The sequence below is a fragment of the Mastomys coucha genome, chromosome X, assembly GCF_008632895.1.
Source record: "Mastomys coucha isolate ucsf_1 chromosome X, UCSF_Mcou_1, whole genome shotgun sequence".
Taxonomy (NCBI): domain Eukaryota; kingdom Metazoa; phylum Chordata; class Mammalia; order Rodentia; family Muridae; genus Mastomys; species Mastomys coucha.
In genome coordinates, this window is record NC_045030.1 from 5025656 (window position 1) to 5049194 (window position 23539).

General features: G+C 41.5%; 1 protein-coding gene across 3 annotated transcripts; it reads left to right on the forward strand.

Annotated features, from left to right (window-relative positions):
* Positions 1-10647: 10647 nt before the first annotated feature.
* On the forward strand, positions 10648-12961 carry Mid1ip1 (MID1 interacting protein 1). 3 transcript variants are annotated; one of them, XM_031341389.1, is made up of 2 exons: positions 10648-10779; positions 11261-12961. In XM_031341389.1, the coding sequence occupies exon 2, from the start codon at positions 11498-11500 to the stop codon at positions 12044-12046; it is 549 nt and encodes a 182-aa protein (XP_031197249.1). In that variant the 5' UTR covers positions 10648-10779; positions 11261-11497; the 3' UTR covers positions 12047-12961. The 3 variants fall into 3 exon arrangements, with proteins under 3 accessions (XP_031197249.1, XP_031197181.1, XP_031197102.1); XM_031341321.1 differs by having other exon boundaries at positions 10649-10983; XM_031341242.1 differs by having other exon boundaries at positions 10649-10983; positions 11264-12961.
* Positions 12962-23539: the final 10578 nt, after the last annotated feature.

Sequence of the window (23539 nt, forward strand, 5' to 3'; positions counted from 1 at the left end):
CTATAAACATTCACATTATGTATAGAGTTTTCTACAACGGAGTGGCATTGGGCATATCAACCACTCCAGGGTAGACCTGATATTCAAGAGTAGTTGGCCAACATATGATACCACAGTTCTTTGTACGTTTTTATTTAGTTACAGTTTGGTGGTTTTTTGGGAGGAGGGGAATCATATTTTGTTTTTTTAGTTTGGGGAGATTTTCTTTGTATTGACTTTTAATTTGTTTTTCAAAAAGGAACTTAAAGTTGGATGGGTTGGGAAGGTTAGAGGACTTAGGGAAGAGGAAGAATATGACTACAATATATTTAAATTTAAAATTGTTTTAAATAATAAAAATATAACAACAACAACAACAATAATAAAGAATATGGATTTGCATGGAAGGCCCAGTAAGAGACTTAATGAAAGTAAGAAAGATAGAAAGGAAGGAAGGAATGAAAGAGGGAAAGAGGACTGGAGAGATGACTTAGCAGCTAAGAGCACTGACTGTTCTTCCAGAGGTCCTGAGTTCAAATCCCAGCAACCACATGGTGGCTCACAGCCATCTGTAATGAGATCTGATGCCCTCTTCTGTTGTGTCTGAAGACAGCTACAGTGTACACACACTAAATAAATAAATAAATAAATAAATAAATACATACATACATACATAAATACATAAATCTTTTTAAAAAAGAAAGAGGGAAAGGAAAGGAAAGAAAGAGTATAGTTTGAATGGGACCTGTCTTGCACTGACTGATCTAATTTCAACATTTTTCCCCAGCTGGTAGCACTGTTTTCCAGAAGTTGAAGGCAGAGCCTGGCTAGAGAAAGGTAGTTTATCGAAGTGACTACGAAAGTTAAGCAATATAATTGAGAATGCACCCCCCCAAATTTCAAGCTAGAAAAATACAGAGTCCTAAGAAATGTCTTACACTACAAAACACAAATAAGCTACAAAAGTATAAGTATTTCTTTTCCGTTATAGTTCCTATATACAGTATATTATACTACATATTAGCATAACACAAAATCACAGCCAGAAACACCCTTATATTTACTACCTACCATTATCTGTGTCTTCTATTGGAAATATAGCTCACTGTCTCAGGGTTCTAATGCAGTAAAGGAACATCATGACCATGGCAACTCTTATATAAAAGAAAGCATTTCATTGGAACTTGTTTACAGTTTCAGAAGCTTAGTCCATTATCATCATGGTGGTGGGGTTGGGACATGGTGGTACACAGATTGACATGGTGCTTGAGAAGTAGCTGAGAGTTCTGCCATCTGGCTTCAAAGGCAGCAGGAAGAGACAGAGCCACTGGACCTAGTTTGGGCTTCTGAAACTCCAAAGCCCACAGACTTCTTCGAATAAGGCTACACCTCCTAATCCTTCTATGTAGTCCCAGTCCTTGAGAACTAAACATTCACATATATGAGCCTATGGAGGTCATTCTTATTCAAATCACCAAACCTTCAAATGTTTCATTAACCCTGTAAGGTGAAGGAATTGTGAATTACAAAGGTACAGTTGGCGTCTGAGAACACAAGCAAAAAAAAAAAAAGATAGTAGTTTACAGGGGGCTGGGGCAGGGTGACAATTATGACTTGAGGCTTTTTGCTCTTTTCATTACATTGGGTGTAACACTTCCACCCCCTCAAGTAAATAACAAATTCATTAGAGAAGTGGATTTCTACTTAATTTTGGTACATAAAATTACTCAGATATTTCTATGGTCGTTTTTTGTGAGTGTATCGTAATGAAACTTTATCAAGATGAGAGCACAATAAATACAACAGTGGTCTTTATAAGAATACACAATTGGGGCTGGAGAGGTGGTTTAGTGTTACTCTCCCAGAAGTCCTGACTTCAATTCCCAGTACCTATATGGTTGCTCACAACCATTTATAATGGGATCTGATACCTTCTGTCATGCAGGCATGCATGCAAGTAGAGCATGCATATACATAAATAAATAAATAAATCTTTTTTAAAAAAATGTAAAATTGATCCTTGACTTTGTATAGTGAGTCCTTTTTCTGTTCTCTTAATTTATTATATCATAGGTGAACACAACATCCTTGTACTTCTTGAGTTTTTTTTTTGAGCCTATTGAACAGCATTCCAAAATAACTAGGAAGTCAAAGTACATAATATTTCCATTAGGCATTACTCTATTTTAATTTCTGGTCCCACAAGGTAAGAAAATAGATAATAAGAGAAGAAAAGGGAGAAGAGAAGATAGAAAAGGAGCAACAGAGGATTGGAGAGAGAAGGGGAGGGGAAATTCACTGTTTATGATCTAGAAGATACAACCCAGAGCAGTGTTTTAGAAGCGAGTCAAATAAATGCCTTATACTTAAAGAAACAAAAAAATAGAATTTTGACTAAACATGGCATTAGGTTGTAATAACTCAAACACTCTATTTGCTAGCCAGGGAGGCATTACACAAATGGTCCAATGAAATGTGAAACACTTGAACCAATTGGTTGAATGTATGGAAGTTACGGTCCCAGCAGTAGGTCAAGAACATTATAAAAGCAGCTGAACTGGCTGTTAGAAAGGCCGCAAATTTGCTTCAACTTGGATATAATGAAGCAGAATGTGTTGTCTGAATTAAATGAAAAAAAAAAAAAAAACCACCCTGAGAATGGAATGAACAAACACTAAACCTTGGCTTTGAATTTCTTAATTTAAAACATATCACAGAGTCCCAAGAATCTTTAATTTAGAATACTCTAGATTCTGCATCCTAAATGCTATGATTCAGATAATCTCCTTCTGGTAAAGGAAGAGACTAAATAAGAGTGATGTGATTTAATATCTGGCCACAGTATTGTGTTTTTTTCCCTCTTAACAGATATTTTTGCTAAGCTAATCAAGGTTGCTCTTTCTAAAAACCTAGATCCAATTACTATATAAATCATTTCGGCAATCCTGCTTAGATTGCAACTAGTTTAAATCAGAACTGGAAAGATATTTGAGTCTGTTCAGGAGAAATCAAGGGGTCATTTCTATGGATACCATGTAGTACTAGATAAATATTTACAACAAATACTGCTGAACAAATTATGCCACACATGAGCGTTGTTATAATTCTGGCCAAGATAATCGCTCACTTTGCACCAAATGAAATTACACAAGGCACTCAGTTTTAAAAATGGAAAATGTGTTTCCTTGTTTAATATTTTTCCAGGAACAAAATGATAATTAGAGCAAAATCAAGGTACACATTAATGGCATACTCATAAATTTATTTCCAAATTCCTAGTAATTGTGGAATCATTTAGGTGACAAAGAAATTGATCATGTGTTCCAGTTGGTTTGGTTTTTTTTTTTTTTTTGATTTTTCGAGACAGGGTCTCTCTGTATAGCCCTGGCTGTCCTGGAACTCACTCTGTAGACCAGGCTGGCCTCGAACTCAGAAATCCACCTGCCTCTGCCTCCCAAGTGCTGGGATTAAAGGTGTGCGACACCACCGCCCGGCTCCAGTTGGTTTTGGACTGCTCAAGACTAATGCTAACACAAAATGCAGTCTTTGCAAACTAAATTGGCTAAGAAAATTTGTGCGGTGCAACCTAGCTAAAAGCTTGCATAGACAACATAGGTCTTTGATCAGATTTAGGGGAGATGTGAAGGCATAGGAAGAATTACAACTCCACTAATGTACCCCTTTTAATTTTTAGGTTTAGAAGGAGAGATATTACAGAAAGGATACCCAAAATCCGATATATTTAAGTATTTCCAATCATAAGCAATCAATCAGAATGACAAAGGTGAATATCCATACATAAATGTGCTATACAGGTAAATACTTAGGAATAGCTTTCAAGGAGTTATAGAAAAACATTCCTTTAATAGGATCACCTCCAAGAAGATGACCTATTTAACATTAAGATCGCAAAGCCAATGAAAATCAGAACTTTTCTCTCTATGGTAGTGAAGATTGAACATATAATCTCATACAAGTCAGTTAAGTGCTGTACCACTAAACTACATGCCTAGCACGGGGGCCCAGCCTTTAGTCCTAGCACTTGGGAGGCAGAGGCAGGCAGATTTCTGAGTTCGAGGCCAGCCTGATCTACAGAGTGAGTTCCAAGACAGCCAGAGCTACACACAGAAACCCTGTCTTGAAACCCCACCCCAGAAAGAAGGTTAGTTCACCCTAAGGTTCCACAGTTCAGAAAGCTTACTATTTTTCTACTTCTATGTGCCTAGGGGCTTATCATGATGACCAAGATAAAAGGAATACCATACATTCTTTGACTGTATTTACTTGAGCCTACTTTCTTGTCCAGCCAATATCAAATTCTTGTCAAATTCCTAGAAATGTCATCAAGGGCTCTCCAAAATCAAACATAACATTTATGCAGAAAATAATCAATCAAATGTGTCAGCCTGACACAATTTCACAAATTGAACATACCCATTTGACAAGCATCTAACACCCTGCTTGAGAAACACCATTATGTTTGTTTTTGTTTTTGTTGTTGTTTTATTGTTGTTTTGGTGTTGTGGTTTTCATTGTGAGACACAGTCCCTCCATGTAACTGGAGTGACCTGAAGCTCTCTTTGTGGACAAGGATGGCATACATGTTTTGTTCTTTGTTGTTTCTACTTAGTTTATTAGCTTTCTAGTAATATTTCAATTCAAGTTTGCTTCTTTAACTTGGCAATTTCATTATTAGTCTTCCTAAGGTTTTATTATTTCCCTACTCTTAACAAAATCTTCTATAATTATTACTTCTTTTGAGTCACAATTTTGTACAGACATGTAATTTATTTACTATAAATTTTAGCCTATTAATTTTGCATCCTACCTTTGCTTCTTACTCATGACTATGAGATTAATCTACACATTCTATCTGGACAGTCTAATAAAATATAGGTGAAGCCTTTAGATTACAGTATCTAGGTTTAGTTTCTTTCATTTATTTGAGCCAGAAAAATAAATGCTGTATAAGATACTTACTGATGGGACATTTGAATGTGTCCATTGGGTAATATATTTATAACAATATAGTCTCAATAAAATGTAAGTAATGTTAGAGTTTGAATATATGATGGGAATAATTATTTTTTGCTGTCTATGTTAAGTTTATGGTATATACTTTTAAACTATGAATTTGATTTAAAAGAGGAATGTTCTCATTGTATTTATTTATTTATTTAAATCCCAAATGCTGCCCCCTTCCTGTCCCTCCTTTGTCCTGTTTTTTGTTTGTTTGTTTGTTTAAGTGGATCTAGGCATTTGAAGAAACACAATAATTAAGTTTATTTTATTGTTTTAAAATTTTTTATTTATTTTTGAGAGGTATAATATTTCATCATTTCTGTCTTTCCTTCCTCTCTCAAAGCTCTCCCATATCTTTGCTCCTTTTTGAATTCATGGGCTCATATTGCATAAATTATTACTACATACATATGGGTGTGTATATAAAAGTTTCTATTGGGTATTTTAAAAAATGGGTTTGCTCTTCTTTTTATCTGTTATATTCAAATTGAATGTATCATTTTCTATGAAGACTTCTCAAATAAGTAGGATTGCTGAGATTAAAACCAAAATTACTCTTTAAAATTGTAAGTTTTCGGGGCTGGTGAGATGGCTCAGCGGGTAAGAGCACTGACTGCTATTCCGAAGGTCCTGAGTTAGGATCCCAGCGACCAAATGGTGGCTCACAACTACCTGTAATGAGATCTGATGCCCTCTTCTGGTGTGTCTGAAGACAGCTACAGTGTATTTCACCGGAGCGAGCGGGGCTGGAGCAAGTGGGGTCGTCCTGAGTTCAATTCCCAACAGCCACATGATGGCTCATGGCCATCTGTACAGCTACAGTGTACTCATACACATAAAATAAATAAATAAATAAATAAATAAATAAATAAATAAATAAATCTTTGAAAAAAATTGTAAGTTTTCCCTATACTCAGAATTTCTACCATGACATTATTGCTGCTTTATTTATTTTATGTCCACAGAGGCCAGAAGAATATATTGGATCCTTCTTGAGCTGGAGTCCCAGGTAGTTGTAAATCACCTGATGTGGGTGCTAGGATCAGAACTTGGGTGCTCTGGAAGAGTAGCAAATGTTCTTAATCACAGAGCCACCTCTCCAGCCCCTATTTCTAGTTCATATATCATGTAACAGTGGTTGATCTGTAACACTACAAAAATATTCTCTAACTCTATAGAAAGGGAGATGGTCATTACCTTGAGAGCTCAGTAAAACACTGAGCAAGTTTGTTCATACTATTCTGTTTTCTGGATTTTGGTACAATTAATATGGTTCATAGCTGGCTGAAAAAAAAACATATGCCCAAAGTACCAATTAATGAATCAATATCACTCTGAAGGAGCTCTCCATATGTTTAATACCACTTTGCCCTTTGTGCAGTACTCATTGGTACCCGTTACTGGTGGCTTGGATGAATACAGTTAACAAATGTGTGGGTAATATCCAAGTGTATTAGAGCACAAAATCAGAATCCAAACTACTAAAACATGCTGAAGTAATGATCCAAAATCTACTTAGGTAAAAGCAATAAAAAGTTTTGTAATTTGGGGGCTGGTAAGATGGCTCAGAGGGTAAGATCACCGACTGGTCTTCCAAAAGTTCCGAGTTCAAATCCCAGCAACCACATGGTGCCTTACAACCACCCATAATGAGATCTGACGCCATCTTCTGGTGTGTCTGAAGACAGCTACAGTGTACTTATATATAATAATAAATAAATCTTTGGGCCTGAGGGAGCAGGGACTGAGTGAGTGGGGTCGACCTCAACTGGAGCAAAAAGAGGTCCTAAAGTCAATCCCTAACAACCAGATGAAGGCTCACGGCCATCTGTATAGCTACAGTGTGTACTCATATACATAAAATAAATAAATAAATAAATCTTAAAAAGAAAAGTTTTGTATTTTGGTCCACAAAGATCTCTTCTGCTTAATAATAGGATACACAAGTTTTGTTGCATATATATCAACATATAAATGTAACCATTAAAACAAGTCCCTTAAATGCTAGGCAGCATTCTAAGAAGCTTATATTTGTTGGGTAGTAAAAGAGCATTGCATCTGGCACTGGAGAATTAGGTCTAGAAAAGTTATCATTCACAATAAAATCGGTGCCTTCACCACTCCTTTTCTGTCCCAGGAAAGGTGGTGTTTGGAATGAGGTCCAGATCCGAAACTTGTAGACACACCCAAACAACTTCCAAAAACAGTGACCGTGATAAGTGAGCAGCTCAAGCCAACACATGAATTGCTACAAGAACCGAAGATAACTAACTTGAGACCACTGCTGTACTCAAACAGCCAGCCTCTATGTGCTTCAAAGCTTTCTGAAGAGCTCTAAAACCATTGGCCTGATACCAGAGGATGGAAAGCACAAAATATAGGCAAGGGTGACCACTTGGTGGAGATGTTGTGAGCAATTTTAGTACAAGCAAAAGGTTGGACTACATGGCCTTTAAAAGGAGAGTGCAATTGTCATATTTCCAGAACAGTTTTCATGAAGGTATGGCTTCTAAGTTTTGTATCAGTGTGATCAAGACTCTCTCCGTCTTGGCTTGGGGGTGGTTTTTAGCCTTAAATTCTTATTTTTCCGTCCAACCCCAAGCCAGGCCTTTTTATTTCTCCATTCCTCCTTCTTCTACCAGTTCACTTTTTGCTCACAACATTGCTTAGCAATTTCTGTTCGCCTCTGAAATGCCTTGTTCTCCTAAGCCATCAAAGAGATGCAACAGGAAGGGTAATTTGTGAATTGACTGGGGGAGGGTTACAGAAGGATGATGAGCCAGTCAAGCATCATTTCCTGGTTACTGATTAAAGAAGGAATTCTAACATTCAGCATTTAGAAGCTTCTCAGTTAGAGCTTAGGAAAAAGTAGAGGGGATGCAAAATCTCAGACCAGGCTTCTAACAGGAATCTAGCACACTGGGTAGAAAAATAGAGACCAAGGCGCCTTGCTTTGAGCCAGTACTCAAAAGCCATTTACTCAACTGATGATTACTAGGGTTCTCATTAGGCAAAATGAATCCTGGACAGGTTGCTGGAAGCTTTCAGTCAGTTCCAGGTCTAGATAGGGAAGGTGCCTGGAGCAACCAGTGAAGCTGCCTATTTTTTACTGGGCCTGGCCCAACCCATTTAGTACCCACGTGACCCCCGGGAATCGTTTTTTTATTTTTTTACAGCCTTGCAGTAGGAGAAAACTGGCTGCAGGCCGGTTGCCAGGGACGCCTGCCATTAGCTCTTCAGGGCTGGGGTGAAAGAGGACACTTTGGGGGAGGGGTTTGTGGCTTCTGACTGGCTAGGGCCAAAAGTTCATTTGCATAACTCTCTCGGAAGCTTTCTGATTGGCTGGGGCTAGAGGGGTGGCGGTGGGGTGATTCCAAGGGCCCGGAGCTCTGGCCTGAGGACCTTTTCGTTCTGGAGTTACCCGGTGGGTGTGAGTTATTGTGTGGGCAGGGGGGAGCTGGGAGGCCCGGTTTGGGAAGTTTTGCCGGCAGGTGCATGAGCCATTACCTGGCAGAGTTTAAGAAATGTGTAAGAACAGCAACTGAGAATCAAGACACTAGAAGATCCAAACAGAAGGAAGGGAATTGATCCAGATGAAGGATGGAGGCCAAAGGGAAGGGGCTTTCTCTCAGGCTGAGCTAATTTTCAGAGTGGGATGTCTTTGCTAGGCAGTTAGGATTTCTGTTTTCTGTGAGCTGTTAGAGAAAAGACGGCAGGATTCTAGCATTTAATAACTCAAAGCAATTCTGAGTTTTCATTAGGGTGCATATTTGAAATATCCAGAGGGCCCGGGTTCTGAGGAGGAGTCAAACTACATTTTAAGTTATAAGAAACATCAACTACTGGAAACCGGGTACTATGTTTTCCTGAAGCTCTCCTCCTTGGGTCTTGTCTGGCATAAGGGTTTAACAAGCCTGGACTCTTTTATACTCCCCTGTGCAGAAGTGGTAAAGGTGGGAGTGGGATCCCCTCTGGTTCATCTTAGCCTATTTCCCTATTTATAAGTGTTCAGACTCTAAACTGTGATGAAGCTCTAAGTACTTTACAATGTACACAGTGGAGAGTTTTACCGCCTTTATTTCATTGAACCCGAATAGAACCCTTTGCCATGGCCCCCCAAAAAGTTCCTTTTTATTGCTAAAGAAACACTGGAAATTTTTCTCCCACGGGAGACACTCCATTTTGTTGACAAACGGAGGGTGGAAAAGTTTTCAAGTCTGCACAAGAAGAGAAAGGCAGAGATTATTGTTGTGTGTCAGGTTTACATAATGTATCTTTCCCATCTACATTCTTCTTTCCACTGATCTCCTTAGCTCCACTGGGCAGATAACATTATTTCATGGTTAAAAGAACATGGGACACTGAATCAGAAGGATGAGTAGCTGTCGTTCCAAATCAAGCCGGCTGTAGGGGACCGTGTCTCAAAACATAAATAATAAGTAAACAAAAAAGCATTAGAAGCACGGGTTATGAGCTAGAACTAGTAAACCAGAGGGAGATATGCCAGACTGGGTTCTAGGGTTACCCATGACTTCTGTCTGTTATCAGCCCTTGTTCCCTTCGAAAACATGTTTTTTTGGTAAACAATACCAGTCCTTCAGGAAACACACACACACACACACACATGCATAAGTGTCTCCTTGTTTGGGGCACTTTTTTGTCTTGCAGGGGAATGTCATACTAAAACTTCCCCCGAAGACTTTAGTGGGAAGGAACTTAAAATTAGAAAGAAGCCTGAGTCATATTATCTGGAGGAATGGAAGAGCTGACTGGAGGTTGAGGGATGTGGCAAAGGAAATGAGATGGAAAAAAAAGAGTATGGGCTCTGGGCTGGGGATCTTAAAGAGAAGTTTAAAGTGTAAAACTTGACAGGTGCATCCAAGGCTATGTATGGTACACAGCTTAGGCCTTATTAAGTAACCCTTGCTTAAGAACTATCTTTTGAAAGGAGCACTTGACACACGTTCCAGAAAGTTATTGGGTATACTCCCATTTTTTTTCTTTAAATGATAAGATATACTCAACACCAGTCCTAACTTCTGGCACCTCTCCTAGTCTTTTTGATAGCCAAAAAGGCCACAAGGCCCAAGTTCACACTCCATCGCCATGCTCTGATCTCTTGGTGGGGGACACAAATCTGTAGATCAGATGACCAGAGTGTTCTTCATACCTGGCAGCAGTAGTAGGAGAGACCCTGCCAAGAGGGAAGCAAATGCCTCAGTGTTCCCATCCCCCAGCAGCTGACCACGACCTGGGCCATGGCGGGAGCACTGCTTGTCCACGTGCATCTGGCATGTCCTGCAAACTCTCCTTACATAAGATTCCCAGTATGGAGTCAGGGCAGCTGTGAATCCCTCTTACCCGACGTCTAATAATAAATCGAGGCTAAATTTCCGGACTGCAGCCACTCTAGGTTCAAGATTGAACCTCTTTTGCAACCCGGACTCACAAGCATTCCGGTCATCCCACCCGGGGAGTGCGCGCCAAGCCCGCCCAGCCCGCGCGCGCCAGTCCGCCCTCTGGTTTGGACGGCGGCTTCTTGGGTTTAGTGCCTCGCCCTCCCTCCTCCAGCCTGCTTGTTCTGGGTTTGGTGTTGGGGCGCGGCCGCTCCATCCTCCCAGCCCTACCCTGCCTTGCCCTGCTGGGCCGCCCAGCCTTAGCCCGGGTATCAGGCGAGAGGCGGAGCCACCCGGCGTGCCCCGCCCCCGCGGCAGAAAGGGCTGGGCGAGTGTTACTCGCGGTCAGGGCTGGGACCTTTTATCTGTGCTGCTGGAGGAGGTAGGAGGAGGAGACATCAGGGGTGGTCCTGGGCGCCTGGGACACCTTTCCTGGACTATAAATTGAGCACTTGGGATGGGCTGGGGGCTGAAGCAGCCACCGTCACCCATATTCGCAGTCTGATCAGTGACCGCAGCAGCGCCCTTGGGCAACCACCGTCCGCAACCCAAGCACTGAGAACCAGGGGATTTCGCAGTGCAAGAGGTGGGTGTCCCCGCCCTTTGGCAGCCCGGGCTAACATGGTTGCTTTCGCTTAGGTTTTAGAAGGGAGAAACCAGAGTCCGGGTTGGGGGAGATTCTTTCTCCTTTTTTCTCAAAGGTCTTCTGCTAGCATTGGAGGAGGCGATACCGGCTGGTCCCCGGGAACCACCCCGGTGCCTTCTCTGGCCAGCCTTGATCAGGGTGGAAGCATCGCGCGGACAGGGGTGCTGGGCATCCTAACCGGGTGGGTAATTTGTTCCTTTCGTATCTGTCTCCCAAGCAGAAAAAGGCTAGACCCAACCACCCACCGTCGTCGTGAGCCAAAGCTAAGAGCAGCCACGCATCACGAAGGGCTGAGCTGAGGCAGAAGCAAGTTACAGAGGGCGGAGAAGGATCTGGGAATCCCGTCACACCGGCTTCTAGCAGGCTCCCGGCATCAGCCTCTGAGAGCGCTTGAAGGCGGCATCGCCAGCGGTCTATCTCGGTGTCCCTGTGTTTCCGCGCCCGCTCGGCCACCATGATGCAAATCTGCGACACATATAACCAGAAGCACTCGCTCTTTAACGCCATGAATCGCTTCATTGGCGCGGTGAACAACATGGACCAGACGGTGATGGTGCCCAGTCTGCTGCGCGACGTACCCCTGTCCGAGCCGGAGCTAGACGAGGTCAGCGTGGAGGTAGGCGGCAGTGGCAGCTGCCTGGAGGAGCGCACGACCCCGGCTCCAAGCCCGGGCAGCGCCACTGAAAGCTTTTTCGCGCCCTCCCGGGACATGTACAGCCACTACGTGCTGCTCAAGTCCATCCGCAACGATATCGAGTGGGGAGTCCTGCACAAGCCATCGTCCCCGCCGGCGGGGAGCGAGGAGAGCACCTGGAAGCCCAAGGACATCCTGGTGGGCCTGAGTCACTTGGAGAGCACGGATGCTGGCGAGGAAGATCTGGAGCAGCAGTTCCACTACCACCTGCGCGGGCTCCACACCGTGCTCTCCAAACTCACCCGCAAGGCCAACATCCTCACCAACAGATACAAGCAGGAGATCGGCTTCAGTAATTGGGGCCACTGAGGCGGGGGCTGTCCCCGCTGCCCAGCACCCTCTCGGGTCGGCTCTACCACCCCTCTCTTTCCTCCAAGCTATTTTCTTCCTGGTTGTGGGGCGCGAAGGGCACACTGTAAAGTTGGGCTGTGTACTTGGTGGGGTTTTGTGTGGAGAAGAGGGCCTCATCGCGAGAGCAGAGGAAAGTAGTCGCCAGAGAGGGGGGTTCAAAGACCCCCAGAGGGGGCCTACTCTGTGGTGGGAATGGAACTGGGCCGATGTCCTTCATTCAGCCTGTGCCTTTCTTGGGGTTTCTTTTCTGTTTTTCTTTCCGGAAGAGAAGGGCCTGAGAAAGGGCCATGCCAGGGCACAGTGCTGGGTTGCCACACTTGGGAGGGCAGCTTCTAGCTGGGTGCTTGGGGGAGGCGGAGTGCAGCCTCCTGCCGCCCTGCTTTGAGCTGCAAGAGGAGGCCTTGGCGTTGCTAGGATTGCGTCAGTTTTCCTGTTTGCACTATTTCTTTTTGTAACAGTGACCCTGTCTTAAGTATTTCAGATCTCTTTGCTTTGAAACTTCGTCGATTCCATTGTGATAAGCGCACAAACAGCACTGTTGGTAACCGGTACTACTTTATTAATGATTTTCTGTTACACTGTACAGTAGTCCTGTGGCACCCCCATCCCTTTCACGCCACCCCGCCCCCACCCCTGTGTGTGTAAACTAGCGACATGCCAGCTAGGATGAAGCTTGCCACTCGGCCAGCGAAAATAATAACATTATTATGAGAAAGTGGATTTATCTAAAGTGGAACCAACTGACATTCTATCTGTGTCGTACGTAGAATGATGAAGGGTTCCACTGTTGTTATGTCTTGTTTATTTAAAACTTTTTTTAATCCAGATGTAGACTATATTCTAAAAAATAAAAACGCAAATGTGTTAACTAAACTGGACAAGTGTGTGTTGCTCTTTAATCCACCAATGAGTGGATAAATCATTAAAAAGAAAGTTCCTTTATTCCCCTGATATTATTATTTTCTCTCTGACAATTCCAGGTGGTGGCTAGTCATATCTACAACTATGTAGTTCCGACAAGTAGCTACTGGAGAAGCTTTGTTCCAATTCATTTCCAAGATGGGATCAAATATCCCAAGGAGACGTTCATAAATATTCAAAGTATCTGTGAAAGTACCTATAGTATCTTCCAGCCAGTTTGGCTAGCTTATCACAATATTTAGTTAGTGGAAGTGTTTTGAAGCCAAAAGACTCCAAATTTCACTTGACTATGGAGAAGTGAAAAATTAGCAACATAAAAAAAAAAGGAAAAAAAAATCCCAGCTAATAGCAATGCACATATCTTGCAGGTCTTTATTTAAAAATATTGTAGTTAGCTCATGGGGGATATTTTAAAAGGTTATAGCGTAAAGTATTAGCAATGTCCTTCATCAGGAGTCCCCAAGCATTGTCCAGCTTTTCAGTGACCCATTCAGCACTTTTGGATAACAGATCTGATCAAAGCTGCCCTAAGTCTCTTAGGAATGCTTTTTAAGCTAGCATTCCTGGGAAGTGTGGGAACAGGTGAAACAACGGCCCACATTTTCTTTATTTCATTGGGTTGGGGGATACATGCCAGGTCAATCTCAGTTTTCATCACAAGTCATGGGGGCATTCTCTAGATTCATAGGACCTGATTTTAAAATACACAAGACTTTGCAGTTTTTAAAAAATACCAATTGTGTGGGCAAGCGTGTGCATACACATTACAGGCCAGGCCAGTTCAAGTCCATTATCAGCATTTCGCAGCAGAGAAAAAAAAAGCATGGAATGGAGGTTGGGGGTGTGGGAGGTCTCCAGACTGGGATGCCTGCCTGTTGCCAGTGAAAGTTAATCGTTAATAAATGAAGATAAGCTAGCCAGCACCAAATGTCACCTATACCCACATTTGTTTTCTCTTCCCTTTGAAATATCAAAGTGCAAACAAAAAATTTAAAGGTAACTCCAGAAGCAAGGAAGTTAGAAAGAAACAAAGACTGTGGCACTAGAAAATTGTGTGTATAAATTTCCTGTTCCTTCATATTGTAGATAAATTTAATTCTACCGGTACCACACTTGAAGTCCAGCATAAGGACTTCAGATGCTTCCTGGGTTTGCAGTGGGGATTGGAATGCTTGGTACTTGGGAGATTCTTTAGGTACCGGAGAAAAATCGCTTTAGGTTTTTTTCTTACTCTAAACATATTTTGTCCCTCCATTTCCTTTCCTGCTCTGTATTCTTTATGAAAATATGAGGCCTTGGGCAGATGTCTACTGCTGGAAGGAAAGTATTATTTTAAGTAACATACAAAACTGATTCATCCATTTCCCCAAAGTCATAAGGGAGAGCCTGATTAAAATCAAGAAAGAAAGTGATGGCAAGAGCTTTATGAGACGCTGTCTGAACCGCGTATTCAGAAATGTCTCGCAGAATAATAGAGTATAGTAAAGTATACACCACTGGCAAAAGTACTAACTTCATTTTTTTATTTTTAAATATTTTCATATAAGTGTGTGTGCATATGCTAATGAGTCTCAACTAATATTAATATGATTTACAATTAAAGAACATTTGATAACAATTTTCTACACAAGATCTCACACCTCAGCTTTTGAGAACCTGGTTTTGCCCCCCAGTTTGCAGCGTTGCTCCTGTGGAGAGTTTCCTGTTGTACATTTGTCTCTTCCTTAGCAGCCTGCCTGATCCCTATCCCAGGTGTCAGAGAGCATTGCCATAGAAATGGGAATCATCATTCCCTGACCAATCTGGAAGCATCTGCAGTTGGCAGTTTTAAAAAAAAAAAATTGAAAGTTTGGCTCATTTGCTTATGCCTCATTTTTACTTTTAGTTTTGAACAAAAGTCATTCTTAACTAGTGTTTTCTGTCCTCTTTCTCTCCCTTTCATGTCTCCATTTCTCCCTGTCTTAGTTTAATATCCCCAACATTTTCTTAAATGTTTATACATAGCTCCAGTTGATTTAGGGCTCAAATTTTATACCATAAACCTTTATAAACAAATTTATATTTTTAGGAGTTGTCTAGTAAATTTTACCCACCAGGACATCCTTGCATGGTTTGTTTTAAATAATTTTAAATAAAATAACGAGAGGAGCACTTTCTTTAAAAATTTGGAGGTGAGCCAGGGCTATACAGAGAAACCCTGTCTCAAAAAACAAAACAAAACAAAAAAAAATTTGGAGGTGAAGTCTTTTGTTCTCAAATAATAAAAGCATGGACTGATGGATTGGTCTTTTCAAATAAAATGTTAGGTTTTTTTTTCTGTTGGAAAGTTTACTTTTTGATCAAGAGTAAAATGTTTTATTTATTGAGATCATTTAAGCTAAAAATTAATTTTTTATAGATCATGTTCACTTTAAAAAATAGCTCAAGGGAATGAAAAGTTGTTCTTTATTACTCCAAATACATGGCCTGGGCCTCTAGGTGATGTGGGGTTGTGTGTAGGGCACGCTGAGAGAGGTAGACAGTCTATTACCAACAACTGCTCCCTTTTTTCTGGGTTTTATGATTTTTTTTGAGATTGTAATTTAATTTTAATATTTCTCCCTTTTCTCCTTCCAAACCCTTGCATATAGCCCTGCTTTCCTTAAAATTCATGGCATCCTTTTAAATTAACTATTATTGGATCCATATATATATTTATATATACACATATATTCCTAAATATAATCTGTTGAGTCCATATTATGTTACTTGTATTATGATTTCAGGGCTAACTGACACTGGACAACCAATTGATATGCTCTTCTGTGAGGAGTGCTACCTCTCCTGTCCCCAACTTTACTCAGTTTTCTCAAGTTTTCTATGAAGGGTTTAGGACTCATAGACTTTTCCCTAACCACTTTGGCATGTCTGTTGGTGTCATCTTTGCTTAGTTTATGAACAGCTGCTTCTTTAACTGGAAGCCAATCCCTCCCCTTCTCTCATACAATCACTTCTCATGCCCTTGACCCACCATAGTAGAGAGAGGGTCTTGACACTGTCTTTTGCCACTCTGTGGAGCAAAGAGTCCTTAGGGCCAGTGGAATGCTCAGAACTCATGACCCTACTTGTGCACCACAATCTGGATGCTTAGACTACCAGGGTTCCCTGTGCATATGACCCTAAGCCCATTGCAGGTTCTTCATAGACACCAACCTTGGGTTTTCCTTCCCAATGTGCTTGGGCTCTATGTGTTTGCACCCAGGACTGAGGCTTGGCAGGGTTATGTAGAAAGGACTTGGATGCATATACAGGGCTTTCCATAGCTTTCTATCTGAGGCCCTCCTCATTGCAAGGCAGTTCTTGAATAGGAAGATAAAGAGGTAGAGAGAAAATTAGGGGTCCAACATTTGTTCCCTTGCTCTGCTTTCCTTCTGCCCCTCAGGAAGAGGAGTGAAGGCAGGAAAGGAGAGGAGATGAAAGCAGAGTGAGCTTCAAGGCTTCCGTAGTTTCAAGAAAAGAAGAATTCATGGCTTTTCTCTCTATTTCTCCATTACTTAGGAACCTCCATTGAAGAAAGGTGTTTAATCTAGAGAATAACAGATAAGGCAAAGGAAACTCGCCTGTGTACACAGAGCTTCCCTACATATCCACCTGCCGCTGGCTGCTCCAGTGTTGGTCAATATAGCAAAGCGATTTCCTTATGACTCAGACGGACATGTCTCCCACGAAACTGAAGATTTCACTTTTCCAGTTCTTCCATCCTTTTATATTGAACTAGGTGCTTTCATTTTGATGTCAAAGGTCTCCCTTCAGTAAAAACATAGAAGTTGTGCATCTGTCTAAATGAGGTTCACTAAAGCCACAACTATCTCTTCTGCCTCTCCTGTTTTGGTATTCTCTATTTTAAAAGAGCATTCATTCTTTTGTATGTTTTCATGTTTTGTTTTGTTTTTTATATTTTCTTGTTTTTTTTTCCCTTTTGCTTCCCTTGCCTATCAATTTCAACACATCTACCACAGGGTCTAACTTGAAACTGGTAAAAATATTACTATTAGAAAATCCTCTGACCACTCATGAACATGTTTTTATTTGTTTTGTTTTTTGAGACAAGGTTTCTCCATGTAACAGCCCTGGCTGCTCCAGAACTAACTCTGTAGGCCAAGCTGGCCTTAGTGCTAGACTAAAGCCTTGCACCACCACTACTGGATTACAGACATCTTTTTTTTTTTTTCTTTTTTTTGGTTATAACCATCTTAATAGATAGTAATTTTCTGGTCTTGAATTGTCAAGGAAAAGTGTTTTCTAACACTGTAGATAGGAAAAGCACGGAGAATACTAGGAAAACATAAAATCCAGTTTTATTTGTTTTTTTTAGTACTGAAGGTTGATCCCAAGGCCATTTTTTATATTTTGTTTTTAAATAAGGTTTCACTAAGTCCAGGCTGACCTTAAACTAGGTCTGGAGCCCAGGCAGACCATGAACATGTGATTGTTCTGCCTCAGTCTCTGGAACAGCTAGAATTGTGGCTTGCATCACAAGGCCCAACTCACTTCTTTATTCTCACAAGTTAAACAATGTTTGGAGGGTGGGGCATTTTCTGTATTGTATTTTACTTCTCAATATCCATTTTCCTAGTATTGACATGAGCATATCTATCAAGGAGCACTCTGCTAAGAGTATGAACTGGATGTGATTCATTTGAAATTTTCAAAAGCAAAAACTAACTTGGTAGTCCCTCCCCCACCCCCTTTGAATACCATACTGCTGAAGTAAAGAATGCAGTAGCTTGTGGGTGAGCTCAATAGGGCCAATTAAAACCTGACTATACTTCCACCATGTTGAAATCCTCACAGAACTTGCTATGTCCTTGGATAATGGCCCTTTTTTCTTCTTCCTTACCAGACATCTAATTGAGGAGATTTCTTGGTTGGTAGTTAAGGAAAGAAGCAAATGAAAGAGCTACAGTACTGGTTCTTACCAAGATATTTAAGTGTTTTCCAATTGTTCTCATGAATTACTAGTTTAAGTCTTGGTTTTTAAAAATGAGAAATACATTGTGAAAGAACACATGTGTTTTCCAGAGGAGTCAAAGTATGTATAGAATGTAAGAAGTGAAGTTAGTATAGATTAGTCATTCAAAAGAAGGTGTAGTTCTTCCTGGTATCTAATTAGAATTGCAAACTGCAATTTATAGATGCTCTAAGAATGTGTGTGTGTGTGTGTGTGTGTGTGTGTGTGTGTGTGAAGTAGTTGATAATTCCTTCATAGCTGAAGGACAACTGCCAAACATTTAAATGGTTTACTCCAGTGCTGGGGTCTGGCAGGAATTCCTAGACCTAGCAGCTCTTTTGCTAGGTCTAGGAATTTAAAAGCGCAAGAAAAGCCTGCTCTCATGTTGGTCCCGTGTGGAATACAGGGGTATAAAGACAAGAATACCTAATTTCTTTTTATTTGTTGGCTTACTCATTTGTGCATAGTGTACTTTATGAATGTGCACATAAGGGTATAGGGGGACATGCATGTGTGTGTGTGTGTGTGTGTGTGTGTGTGTGTGCACATGGAGGCTAAAACTCAATGTTTAGTATCTTCCTTTATCACTGTGTACCTTTCTTTCTTTCTTTCCTTCTTTCTTTGTTTGTTTGTTTCTTTCATTTCTTTTCCTTTTTTTTTCTTTGAGACAAGGTCTCTCACTGAACCCAGAGCTCAACAATTTGGCAAGAGCAGCCAGCCAGAGAATTCCAGGGATTCTTCTATATTCACACCCCAAGTACTAGTATGCCAGGTGTGACACTAAAAATGCCTATGAAGTTCTTTCTGATCATATATCCTCTGCCACAATCTTTCCATTTCCATTTCCAATGCAGGCAGGGCACTGTTACAACCTTAACTAAAAATGCATGGCACTTTTACTCTCAAGACAAGGACATAAAAGTTCTTCTAGCATGACATACACGGCCATTTCTCCAGATGTTTGCAATCTAACTGCCATGTTCATAGGAAGCCCAAGTCACATGGAGAGCTGCCCCATAGGTGTTCCAACCCTTGGTACTACTGACATTTCACCCAGCAAGATCAATCACCAGCAAGGCATCAAGATGATTCCAACCATCTTCCACCCAGCCTATAAGCATGCCCAGATGAAGCCAAGTAGAATGCAGACACGCTATCCTCATTGAGCCTTGCCCAAATTTCAGAATTGTACACAAAATATTTTTGTTTTCTTCATGCCACTAAGTGGTTTGTTATACAGTAATAGATAACTGTTCCAGAATTCTTGGAACAGAGTTGGTTTTTACCACACTTACCTGAGAAACAGCTTAGAATAGACCAGAAATATTTGAAATATCCACCTCACATTGACTGTAGAGACTAGATGTTCTATGAACTCAGATGGGTATGCATAATAGTATCCTTGCTCCACGGGTTCCTCTGTCTAGTTCATTAGACCCCATAGAATATGTCACTTTGTATAGTGGTGGTAGGGAGTCAGGAGGGTTGGGGAGACAAGGCTAATAAGGCTGCAGATAAATTAAGAATGCACCTGACATTCAGATTGAGCAGACTTGGATTATATGAGTGGGCTCAATGTCATCACAAAGCTGTAAAAATGCAGGAAGGTACTGGGTGGGGAGTCTAGAAGTTAGATATATCTTTGACTGGCATAGAAAATGAACTCCATCAAGACCCCTGAAACTGTAACATTTCACCAGACAAAAAATTCAGGATTTTCTTCTAAGCTGGGGAAAGCAAGGAAACAGAATGCTCCAAAAGGAGCATGCTAACACCTTGGCCTTAGCCCACCAAGGCTAATTTTGGACCTCTGAGCTCTAGAACTTTAAAAGGTTAGTTCTGTGTTGTTTTTTATTTTGTTTTAATTTGATGAACATTCATGTTTTGTCTGCATGTATGTCTGTGTGAGGGTGTCAGATCCCCTGGAACTAGAGTTAAAGACAGTTGTGAGCTGCCATGTGGGTGCTGGGAATTGAACCCATGTCTTCTGGGAGAACAGCCAGTGCTCCTAATCACTGAGCCATCCCTTGAGCCCCTCTGTATTGTTTGCAAGCACTGAATTTGTGGGGATTTTGTCTGGAAGCACTAGGAACTGAAAATATTGGGCTTCTAGCATATGGCCAGGAAGATGTGAATGGACTTACTTGGAATATACCTTATTTACCACAATAGCATTGCATCACTGGAACTTGCATGAAATGTAGCAATATTTTACCTCTGTATTTGTGGTTAAGAACTTAAATTCATCCTTTCTTTTCTTTTGCTTCATTTCCAAAAGATTTTGTGATATTTTGGGAGAGGGGTTGTACCGAGTTTCCTCATTTTTATTGCCATATAATTTCATGTAATAAAATACACAGACATTAAACACTCAACCAAAAAGCTAAATAAGCACATAAAGTCATACTCAATATCTCCAGCAAAGTACAGAACATAACCATCACCTTAGAAAGTTATCCCACCTTACCTCTCTATCTCCCACTTTCTCTGCGACCTCTCCGGCAAGCATCCAAATTTTAATCTCTATCTCTATACAATTAGTTTTGCCCATTCTTGACCTTTGTTGAAAAAGAATCATAAAGAATGTTCTCTTTTGTGTCTGGCCACTTTCATAAATGTACATTTGAGATTCAGCCACATGTTTGAACATATTAACAGGTGTCCATTCCTTTAAATCACACTTAACTTACTGTGTGTGTGTGTGTGTTTGTGTGTGTCTAACTTTTAAGAGTTAGTCCTCTCCATCCCATGTGGGTCTTAGGAATGGAACTCAATTCTTCAGGTTTGCCAAGCATTTTTACCCACTGAGTAGTCTTGTGGGCCCCATTGTTCCTTTTAGTTGCTCACCAGTATGCCACTGCATAAATGTCCATGATTTGTCTATCTAGTCTCCTTCTGGTGAGCACCGAAGTTTACTAATTAATTTATTGATTTTAATTATATCCAAATAAAAAGCAATCTGGTTCAAACTTTTTTAAAAATAATGAATACACAAGAATGAAATTGCCAGTACATAGAGTGGATACTTATCAAAATTTGCCAAAGTATTTTCCATAGTGGTTACACATTTAGCCCTCTCACCAGCAATGAATGTGAGATCTCATTCTCCAGTACTCTTTTGATTAGTGGAACCTGCATAAAGCTCTTTGCTCTCACTGAATGGCAATGGTTGTTTGGTTTCTGACTCCAGGATAAGGGACTGAGGTGCATATTTTACATACCAAAACAGACCTGGTCTCCATGTTCTCTAAGTATTCTTCAGTCCCTACCTGGCATACCCTGCCCCAAACCCCGACCCTTCCAGCCCAGAGACTGGGCTGCCCTTCCCCAAAAGGGTCTTTCCTATATAATCCAAACACTTTGCTCTCTCCCTTTCTCTCCTTCTGTCTCCCTCTGCCTTTCTCTGTCTGTCTCTGTCTCGCTCGCTCGCTCTCCCCTTCCTTTCTCCCTTTCCTCTTCCTCCTCCTACCCCTTCCCCTCTTCTGACTGCACAGCCCTTTCTTATTTTCTCCCCAGGTCCCCTTGGCAACTTCCCTGGTCTTCTTCTTTGGGACCAATGAACTCGCCTGCTGGAGGGCAACTTCTCAATAAACCCGCCTTTAATATAATCTAATCTGGCTTGAATTGGCTCATTTCACCGGTGGAGAAATAACCTATCAATGCTTACTTAGTGCTGAGATGCAGCATAAATAAAAGCTTCTCATGCAGCGTAAATTAAAGCTCATGATGAGGTTATCAGGAATACAAAGGTCACAATAAAGGAGGTGGTTGTGACACAAGGAAGTAGAGGGAAAGGTGGCACTCAGCAGTAAAAAAGAATCCAGTCTTTCCAGGCAGAGAAACTGAAGTCAGGCAGACTCCTTGGTTCTTTTTGTTTCCGGGGAGAGCTAATCACGTTCTTAGTGCCTCACGTTTCTCTTTTGCAAAATAAAGACTTCTTAAGGGCTGAAACTCCCAATTCCTACAGGCCTGCAGGGAGCAGGAAGGCTCCCAAAAGAACAGTCTGTATTGTTTCCCATCCCACCCCCACCACCACCCCCGCCTCCGCCTCCGCCTCCGCCTCTGCCTCCGCTTCTGCCTCTGCCTTCGCCTCTCCCTATTGTGGTTTTTGGAAGCAGAATAAACAGGAAGTGGAGTACGAGGGGGAGGAGTAGCTGAAAGTCACATTCCAAATCAGTCTCTCACCTGTTCAGAAACCACTAAGTTCTAAAACTAAAGCCTAGTCACCTCCTGGCTTCACTCTTTCTTTTTTCCTTCCCTTCCTCCTGCCCTCCCTCCCCGCGATTGTATTAAGATTGCTATATGATAAGGGCCTAGGAACATCCAGAACCCAGCAGAGCCCAAGTGTAGACAAACGGTCTGAAGAGACTATGAGAGCTTGTAGTCAGACAGACAGGGCCCATGGGGTAAGCAGAAAACTTACAGAGGTCAACTGAAAACAGGGTTTCATCCAGGAAGTACTTATTGACGCCTATAGTATACCAAGCATTGGGCTCTGTGACAGTGTTAAATGTGACTATTGACCCCAAAAAGTCCAGAGAAAGGGAAAGAGAAAAAGCTACTGCTCTAATACCAAGAAGTACAATGATGTTTATGATGTTCTGCCAGTTCACAGGGGTGGGGGGACCTAAATCAAACCTAATAATTAAAGAATACTCTCTCAGACTAGATGACCACTGTGACATTTTAGGGAGTTGAATTAACCAGGTAACTGTGGGCTGGGATGACTTCTCTGGGACCATGTCTGAAAGCTTTGGGTCAAGAATGCGTGGAGAAATAAGAGGAGCAGTGCATGGTGGCACACGCCTTTTTTTTTTTTTTAAGATTTTATTTATTTATTATATGTATAAAATGTAGCTGTCTTCAGACTCTCCAGAAGAGGAAGTCAGATCTTGTTACAGATGGTTGTGAGCCACATGTGGTTGCTAGGATTTGAACTCCGGACCTCTGGAAGAGCAGTCAGTGCTCTTAACCACTGAGCCATCTCTCCAGCCCGGCACACACCTTTAATCCCAGTATGTGAGCGGCAGGGTTTAAGCCCATCCTAGTCTACACAGGGAGTTGCAGGACATCCAGAATTGCAGAGAAAGACCATGTCTGGGGGGGGGCGCTCTGTCTCAAAACAAAACAAAACTAAATTGCACAGAGGGTGAGAAATAAAGGCAAGCTAAGATAGCAGCGATGATGCAGGCAGGAGAGATGCAGGAAGGAGCAAAGCTGTTCTAAAGAGAGAAACTTGTACTCCCCCTGCCAGTCAGACTCGAGACAATAGACTACCCAGAAACTGGAATTTTTAGAGGAATCTCATGCTGGGAAAAGGAAAATGCTGAATTCTGGTCCCCACAAAAGATTGAACTAGTCTCCCAAGAAAGATTTCACATAGCTGTAACAATTTGCCAGAATACCTTACAGGAGAGACAGGGGTGGGAGGCAGGCAATGATAAGTCAATGATGGACAAGAACTGCACTTCAAGTCAGAATGCTGAATATAGACTTGAATGGGGATGGGAAGATCACTGAAACTCTATTTGTCCTTCTTT

Excerpts from the sequence above, each read along its gene's own strand:
- Mid1ip1 (XM_031341389.1), top strand. The coding sequence starts at position 11,498 with ATGATGCAAATCTGCGACACATATAACCAGAAGCACTCGCTCTTTAAC.